General features: G+C 36.5%; 1 protein-coding gene across 1 annotated transcript in view; it reads left to right on the forward strand.

Annotated features, from left to right (window-relative positions):
* LOC107598308 (transforming growth factor, beta-induced) overlaps positions 1-9,209 on the forward strand; it is a 12,266-nt gene extending 3,057 nt beyond the window's left edge. The window contains exons 3-17 of the mRNA XM_016289602.1: positions 1,197-1,261; positions 1,342-1,499; positions 1,636-1,800; positions 1,996-2,142; positions 2,246-2,387; positions 2,916-3,128; positions 4,048-4,185; positions 4,272-4,417; positions 5,073-5,209; positions 6,309-6,439; positions 6,583-6,707; positions 7,876-7,978; positions 8,072-8,133; positions 8,282-8,306; positions 8,456-9,209. Of these exons, the coding sequence (XP_016145088.1) occupies positions 1,197-1,261; positions 1,342-1,499; positions 1,636-1,800; positions 1,996-2,142; positions 2,246-2,387; positions 2,916-3,128; positions 4,048-4,185; positions 4,272-4,417; positions 5,073-5,209; positions 6,309-6,439; positions 6,583-6,707; positions 7,876-7,978; positions 8,072-8,133; positions 8,282-8,306; positions 8,456-8,517 (1,819 nt within the window). The 3' untranslated portion in view covers positions 8,518-9,209. The remainder of the gene's footprint in view (positions 1-1,196; positions 1,262-1,341; positions 1,500-1,635; positions 1,801-1,995; positions 2,143-2,245; positions 2,388-2,915; positions 3,129-4,047; positions 4,186-4,271; positions 4,418-5,072; positions 5,210-6,308; positions 6,440-6,582; positions 6,708-7,875; positions 7,979-8,071; positions 8,134-8,281; positions 8,307-8,455) is intronic.

A 9,209-nucleotide genomic window follows, 5' to 3' on the forward strand; every position in this document is an offset into this window, starting at 1 on the left:
TGTAATCGTGATGATATGATTGGATGATTTCAGCAAACCTTTTAAATATGATAACCATTTATGCCTTATCTTCCGTTTAAGAAGAAGTTGTCTGGGAAATTATATTGTCACTTCTGATATAAGGAAGTGAGACGTTTTAGAAGATGCAAAATGATTAATCAGATGACCACCCACACGCTAAATATAGATTTCAACATAATACAGTTTTCACAATGCTTCTTGGAACCGCTTGTCTCACCACTTGAAAGTGCACAATATGTAACTTATGCGGCCTAGCTGTTTATTTTGTCAGAAATCCATGGCTACCAACTTTGCTTATGTTGGCAGAGGACAAACAGGAGTTGAGTTACCATCTGTTTTGATAATCAGTTCAATCTGCTTTCCTCTTCCGTGTGTTTTACAAGTCTGTCCCATGCCTGAATGTTAGGATTGTTGCCTTTGTTTAGATTTGCCTTCTAGTTTTCCACTCTATCACCGTCTAAGATGCTGTGGGTCACTCAAGATAGTATGCTAACAATTTGTTGAGATTGAGATGAGACTTAGTAGTCATTATTTAGTCTCGATACAAGCACTGTGTCATTGTAAAACCGAGTTTTACCCTCAGGAAATAATCCAACGTTTATTTCTTGGAAAAACAACCCTTTTTAGTAGTGAGTTAGTAATAGTGAACTGATAAAAAGTTATTATGCATATAAACATTAAATGCATAAGTAAGAGATCATAAAATTTTTCAGAAAAGGAAACGTCTGAGGAAAGCAATATGTCAATCTTCAGTATCCCAATTATTGCACCTTTGCATGGTGGTTCCTAGGAATTTCCCATTGTTTTTATTGGCAGGACTGCTGGTGTTAGAGTTCCCTCTCAGGAGTTTCCCTGGCCCATACCGTACCTCTGGATTCTTCAGCTACCAAAGGAAATTAGATTTTATGACCCTCTAAGACCAACTCGAGCACAGACCTTATTTATCATGGAAATGCCTGGCACAAAATAAAAAGAAGTACAGTATAGCTTAAGCCATGCACTTTAAAACGCATCGAGGAGTGTGTTGGTTGTCACAGCCCTTCAGCCCTCACAGTAATAAAGAGAGAAATATAGACCTGATTTCCTGCAGAAGTTCCTGAAGAACTCCCATTTCTGATGGGATCTGTACAGAATCTTCTATGAAACCCAATGATGTTTTGAACATTTCTTTGTAGGGTGGTCAGCTATGAGTGCTGTCCTGGTTATGAGAAGGTGATTGGAGAAAAAGGCTGTCCAGCAGGTACGTAATTATAAATTGTGTGCATGAAAAGAGGTTTGTTATGATGATAAAACAATAAAAAATGGATTTATTTTTCAAAGCTCTACCTCTGGTGAACATCTATAAAACCTTGGGTGTGGTTGGAGCCACTACTACCAAGATGTACTCTGAAAGAGCGAATTTGCAGGAGGAGATCGAAGGTCCCGGCAGCTTCACATTCTTTGCTCCAAGCAATGAGGCTTGGGCTGCACTTCCCACTGTGAGTTGCCACTCCATGGATCATGTAGAAAAAATAAAGAGTTTCCTGTCATTTTAGGCAAGGCAGAGTTCCCAAAAACCATTATAACTGTAAAAACAGCAAAAATATCAAGATGTCATTTCAAAATGTGCTGTAGGAAATTCTGGATGCCTTGGTGAGCAACGTCAACATTGAGCTCCTCAACGCTCTGCACTACCACATGATCAACAAACGCTTGACTTCTGACGATCTTAAGCATGGTGCTTCGTTCCCCTCCATGTATCAGGACTTTGATGTTCATATCCACCATTATTCTAATGGAGTAAGTCCAGTTTGGTTGAAACCATCAGTGCTGCTTGGACCAACAAGAGTCTTGTTTAGATGTTCTCAATGGAAATATGTTGTTTACTTTCTCTATGGTTGCTTAATGCTGTTAAGATTTGTGTCAACTAGTGCATATTCCAAATGATTTGCTGTGAGGTTTTGTGTACTTTACCAATCATATGTTTTGTTGCAGATTGTTACAGTGAACTGTGCAAGGCTTGTGAAGACAGACCAGCATGCCACCAATGGAATTGTGCATGTTGTTGACAGAGTCATCACCGCCATTACCAATAATGTCAACTCTTTGATTGACAACGATGATGACCTGGACACTCTACGGGTAGATCTTATATCGTTATTGAGGGAATTTGCTGGTTCAGTAGGCATTTAGTAGTATAAAGAGTGCAAAGTTCATTGAACGACCTCCTTTGCTTTTCATTTAGACTGCGGTTGCTGCCGCTGGCCTCACTAATCTGTTGGAGAACGAGGGTTCCTACACCATCTTTGCTCCAACCAATGAAGCCTTTGAGAAGATTCCTCCAAACACGCTGACCAGAATTTTGGGAGACCCTGTTGCTCTCAAAGGTCTTTTGCTCTTTTTCAGCATGAAGCAATTTTCATTTTACTTCCAAATATGATGCATTTCTGAGTGAAACTGGATATTCAATGAGAAAAAAGTGAGTGGGATTTAATTTTATCCATTGGGAAATGATTGGATTGTGAAAAGTAGGCGTTTGTTTAGAGCAGAATGGAGCCAGGTGGTTGGAAGAAGCCACTGAAAAGTAAGAGGGATTTGTTCGTAATGTCAGCCAAGCAGGAAAATAGTTTCAGTATCCAAGCAGGCTATTAGACTGTGCTAAAAGATTGGTTAGGAATAATGTACACTTGAGATTTGTGCATAATAAGAGCAGAAACATGCAGAAAAATATAGGAACAATTTGATTTCATGTTGAGTTTGAGTTCATGTAAGTGTAGCCTCATAAACTTCCCAGATGTTGCAACATCGGTTTAATTTTTTTTGTGTTTCCAGAACAGTTGTCATGGTTTCTCCAGTAGCACAGTTGTGCTGATGTTGTCACTTGGTCATAATTTTTTGGTCTCCATCCACTTTAGATCTGCTGAATTACCACATTCTGAAGAACCTGCACTGCTCTGAGTCCATTGTGGCTGGAACACCTCTGGAGACCCTGCAGGGCACCGTGCTGGAAGTCGGCTGCGATGGCGAAGAGATGACCATCAACGGCAAAGCCATCGTCACGCAGAGAGACAAGCTTGGAACCAATGGAGTCATTCACTACGTCAATGAACTTCTTATCCCTGACTCAGGTTTGATCTTTAGAAGATCTTAGGGCCAGATTTACTAAACAGGGCAAATTAGTGTGAGAGCACAATCCCATAAAAGCGCAGATGGGAGTGGAAAGTTCAATGCATGAAATGGAGAACACAGTTGGATCATTTCCATAATGACCAACGCAATCTACCAAGAGCAGCACAAATTAGCATCTGGTTTAAGACATGCTTTTTTGGCTGCTAAATTACGGCACAAAAACCAACAAATTGACTAGCTCAAACCTTAGTAAAACTTGCATGATTCATTAAATGCTCTCCTACCATAAATGTTGCTTCTGAGAGGGAAACTCCAACAAATGCATATGCAAATAAGGTCTGGATAAAAAATAACTGTCCATGCCTTTTCAGTTCTAATTTTTCACTGCATGCCTTTAGTAAATCCTGACAGTAGTTTGTTAATGCCAAAAGTGGGTTTGCGCTGGTGAAAGCTGTTAGTAAATCTAGCCTAAATGTCAAGGTCATGACACAATTTTTTCATGTTAATTTATTTTAAAATGATAAATACGTCAAAAGTACAATTGATACATACAATAATTTGATTACACATATTCTATTATATACATTATATATATTTCTATGTATTCATTTCTAAATTAATTCATGCTGATTTATTTATTTATTTATTTTGAGGGCATAAAATCAGATAATAGGAACTTTTTATTATGTTCTAATAATTTAGGATGATGCAAAAAGAGCACAATGATATTTATGAATTAGCAATACATGATATTTGTACATTTAAATATTACATTTGAATGAATTAGCAATACATGATATTTGTACATTTAAATATTTAAATGTATTTTCTTGCTGAAAATGGAATTAATGTTGTATATATATTAATATATATATATTTAAATGTTGTACTGTTTTTTATTTATTTATTTATTTTTAGCCAAGACCCTCCTGGAGCTTGTAGAGGGATCCGTTGTTACTACAGCCTCCAAGCTTTTTAAAGATGCCGGTCTTACTGATCATCTCATTGGCTTTGAGACTTTGACTTTATTAGCTCCACTGAACGATGCTTTTAAAGGTTGGATCATTCCATTTTCTTTGAGCTACCACAGCAACTGAGCCTTAAGAAACTCTGAAATAACTAATTGTGTCATTTGCATGCAGACAAGAGTTTGGCCATGACACCCGACCTGAAGAAACTGCTGAGAAACCACATTCTCAAGGAGAAGTTTTCCTCTAAGAGCCTTTACCATGGGCAGGAGTTGGAGACCCTTGGTGGATTGAAACTTAGAGTGTTTGTGTTCAGAAATGTAAGTCTTGAATTATACATATGGGAATAATTCAACACAAACCCAAGTCCCAGCAACTATTTTTAAATGAAGCATTGATATCTATCTATACTGAACAAAATCCTATAGCAACAGATCAATACTTTTCATTTTCATGACAATGGTGAAGGAAATAAATCCTTCTTGACTCAACTTGCATTATGAAACTCCCCATTTCCCATCTCAATCCATCATAAGAGCCACGTTTTTTTTATTTCTAGCCATGTTGTAGCTGGCAGCGAGGCTGGTATAGTTCAGTCTGCGCTCTCACATTTCTGCTTTGTAATGGAATTCACAGACCACCGGATACCTCTCCTTTGGACCACCTTAATGTTTTCCACAGTCCACTTCATGCATCGTCTGTCTTGTGAGAAAAGCATCTCAATCCATCATAAGAGCCACGTTTTTTTTATTTCTAGCCATGTTGTAGCTGGCAGCGAGGCTGGTATAGTTCAGTCTGCGCTCTCACATTTCTGCTTTGTAATGGAATTCACAGACCACCGGATACCTCTCCTTTGGACCACCTTAACGTTTTCCACAGTCCACTTCATGCATCGTCTGTCTTGTGAGAAAAGAGAGCTTTGAAACAAATGTGCTGATCTGTATAACCAATAACCTTAACCGTTTCACTTTGCAGAGCCTGTGCATCGAGAACGCCTGCATTGCTGCACATGACAAAAATGGCCGCTATGCAAATATGTTCATCGTTGACCAGATCCTAGCACCCCCCATGGGAACTGTCATGGACGTCCTGAAGGCAGATGATCGTTTCAGGTAAGCACATTGACGATAATCCTCAGTGATGTCTTAAATAAATTCTGGTATCAATTTCTCAGCTGAATGTCATTTCAAACCAGTATGGCTGTCTACTCTATATTCAGTACTAGGACGTAAGTGCATCTTGAAGTTGAATCAAATGTGGCCCCACTGATGTGAATGGCATTTAGTCAGAAGACAGTTGTGAACAAATTGCATTTGGTGTCAAAAGGCACCAGCAAACCAAAGCTATTGAGTGGTACAGTCTAATTCCATGATGTTTTTACAGTGCTTTTTTGGAGCTTGACAGCCCAAATGCCATGTGCTTTTCATTATCTGGAAACAAGACAGCATTTTTAAATTCCCCTTTTGTATTCCACACAAGACATATAGCTGTATGGGCTTGGCACAGTGTTATTTTAGTATCACTGAGATACTATTATAGTTTTTATTAATATTTTGATTCACTTTTTATTTTTATATTTCCAGTTTTTTATTTTGCCTTTTTTTTTTAAATATGTCTATATTTTTTATTCTATATTACTATTCTATTATTATTTTATTCTATATTTATACATTTCTATATCAGTTTTAGCTTTTGTTATTTCAGTGCATTTTTTATTAGTTTAGTGCAAACTAAATTTCAATTCAATTGAAAATATATGAATTATTATTTCATTCGAAATTATTATTATTTCATTATATATGATTTCAGTTAGCGTTTATTTTATTTCAAGTAAAGAGTTATTTTTTATGGTTTTAGTTTTAGTTCAAAAATAACCTTGGTTTGGAATGACAAGATTTTTTTTTACTTTAAAAAAGGTGCTTATGACTATTTAAACCATTCTAGAGGTATTTGAGAGTACAAAAGATTTAACCTCACATCAGAGGTGATTTAAACAAAATACCCTATAAAAACGCGTAATTGTTTTCACAGTCTTATTGAAAGGGAATTTGCAGCTGCTAATGATCATGTACTTGCGTGTTCAAACTCGATGCTGTAATTTCTTCAGATTTCTAATGACCTGGGTGGAATCTGAACTGTCAGTCTAACTGTCTTCTATCGCCTAAAGATACACTCCTAATAATGTGCATTAATGAACTTTCATCCGTACAGCACTTTGGTTGGCGCCATTCAGAGAGCAGGCCTGACCGAGCTCCTGAACAAAAAAGGGACCTACACCTTCTTTGCCCCCACCAATGCTGCTTTCAGTGCAATGCCCCCCGCCGACCTCAACAAGCTCATGAGTAATGTCTCCTGTGTCACCATATGTGTTAGAAAAGCAGATGTTCATTACACACTAACTAGTCTTATTTGTTTCACTCTGTAATCAGTATAAGTGTTTGTGTATGTACAGAATATACCTACATACCTGCTATTTTGTACATAGGAGACCCCAAGGAGCTGGCAAACCTTCTGAGATACCACATTGGTGAAGAGTTCCTGGTCAGCGGCGCTGTGACCTCACATACCAGAATGAAGCCCCTGACAGGAGATAAACTGGAGTTAGGCACTGTCAGTACTCAACAATCAATTTCATCTTATTATTGAGTCCAGAAATGCTTTTTAGATTCTCTATCTTTAATAGAAGTGATATTGGTACACTGCTGTTCAAAAGTCTGGGGTTGGTATGTTTTTGAAACAAGTCTGCATTTATTTGATCTAAAATAAAGTAGTATTGTGAAATATGATTGCATTATAAAATAACTGGTTTTAATTTATTCCAGAATGTTCAGCATCATTACTCCAGTCTTCAGTGTCACATGATCCTTCAGAAATCATTTTAATATGCTGATTTGCTGCTCAAGAATCACTTTTTTTTCAGAATGCTTTGAAAACTAGAAAGTTCGAAAGATCAGCACTTATTTAAAATTGAAACAATTTGTAACATAAATGTGATAAATGTCTTTGCTGTCACTATTAATAGCATTCGTTTCGTCTTTTTTAAATTCTTACTGACCCCAAACTTTTGAATGGTAGTGTTTATTTATATGCTCAGTTCACACAAAAATGGTCATTTCTATCATTATTTAATTAGTCTTGTGTCATTTAAATATATATATGTGACGCTGGAGCACAAAAGCAGTCATAAGGGTCCATTTTTAGAAATTGAGATTTATACGTCATCTGGAATCTGAGTAAATAAGGATAGGTTAGGATAGGACAATATTTGGCCGAGATACAACTATTTGAAAATCTGGAATCTGAGGGTGCAAAAAAAATCTAAATATTGAGAAAATCGCCATTAATAAAGTTGTCCAAATTAAGTTCTTAGCAATGCATATTACTAATCAAAAATTACGTTTTAATATATTTACAGTAGGAAATTTACAAAATATCTTGATTATGATCTTTACTTAATATCCTAATGATTTTTGGCATAAAAGAAAAAACAATCATTTTGACCCATACAATGTATTTTTGGCTAGTGCTACAAATATACCCCAGCGACTTAAGGCTGCTTTTGTGCTCCAGGGTCACAAATATGCTGTTATTCTGCGGAACACACACAAGAAATCGTTTATATATAAACTCCACATGGAAGATGTTTTGTGTACCATAAATGAAATAACATGAGTTTATCTTTTGAATAATGTAAGCATGACTAAAATGTCAATCTTTCATGAATCTGATTTCATCTGATAATTCTTACATTTCATTCTGATCTTTTAATCTCTCGCAGCGTAACTCCAGCGTTTACGTGAACAGGGTGCCTGTTGTCGAGACTGATCTGATGGCTACCAATGGCGTTGTACATGCTGTTGATGTAATCATAAAGCCACTGCGTAAGTCGTAAACCAGTTTTTATTAAACGTTATGATAAAAACAATATCTTATTTCAGCGCTTCATCACAATGTGACGTGCCACTCTGTTTTAGCTCCTAAAATTGTGAGTGACCAGGCTGAAGGCTCAACAATCAGACGCGCCTCTGCTGTGAGGGTTAGTATGTCATCAACTATTATTTACTAGTAGATCAGTGTTGATATTTAATTGCTTTCGTCTTTGCTTGCTAGCTTTTTGTGCATATTTTTTGTGCTTGAATTGTCAAAATAATCAAATATATCTACTTCTCGATTTTTGATCGCAGGCTGGGACTCAAGTAATGAAAAATGGTATGTATGCATTGTTCACTAACCTTTTTCCATGTTAATGCAATTAACAACCCATCTCAGATATATTTCATAATTTGCATGTGATTGCACTGAAAAAAATGAAAGAGAAAAATCAAATGAATCTAAATATATTTCTTGCCACATTACAGATGATCTCTTCCAGAAGGTCCTGAGAAGTCATAGCAGCAGAACAATGTCTCGTGTCCAGTAAACATAGCGCTACAAAGTAAAACTGTAGTTCATTTTAACCTCCACCACTTCAAGAGGATGGAAACACACAGTGGAGAGATAATTAAAGGCTAAGAAAATCCAGGCAACAAAGTACATAATGTTGAAAATGGAAAACAGTGCAGCATTGCAAGATTGTGACTTTTTTCATGTGCCAAAGACCCTTGGATGAACAGCGGTGATTTCTAAATATCACAAATTCATGACAGCAATTTGTTATGGCAATTCAAATGTTTTGGATATTCATTCAAATAGTAGTTCAAGACTTTTTGTTAACATTTTGTATGTCTTTTTATTGTTTTGTAATGATTTGGTTATTGCATGTTTGCATGGTTTAAGCTGGAACAAATGCTATTTGGGCACATAAAAAAAACACAGACCAACTTTATGGCTTAATTTCCCATGATCTATAATGTAAACTTGTGCAGATTATTTGTTGTATTATACCAAAGATGTTTTGTGATGAACCAAAGATCACTGTCTGCATATTTCTTAATAAAAATGACCATTTTGTAACCACAGAGTTATACATATACTAGCAAGTGCCCTTGAATGTAGTTTGCTCTGTCTGTTACAAGCCAATTTGTCAGTTCACTGAGCTGAATTCACAATGTGGTGGATTGTCATAATGTTGTGATTAATGTGTGACAATTAAAAGTCTCACTCGGATGATAA

Source organism: Sinocyclocheilus grahami, unplaced genomic scaffold, assembly GCF_001515645.1.
Source record: "Sinocyclocheilus grahami isolate Dianchi unplaced genomic scaffold, SAMN03320097.WGS_v1.1 scaffold250.1, whole genome shotgun sequence".
NCBI classification, from domain to species: Eukaryota; Metazoa; Chordata; class Actinopteri; order Cypriniformes; family Cyprinidae; genus Sinocyclocheilus; species Sinocyclocheilus grahami.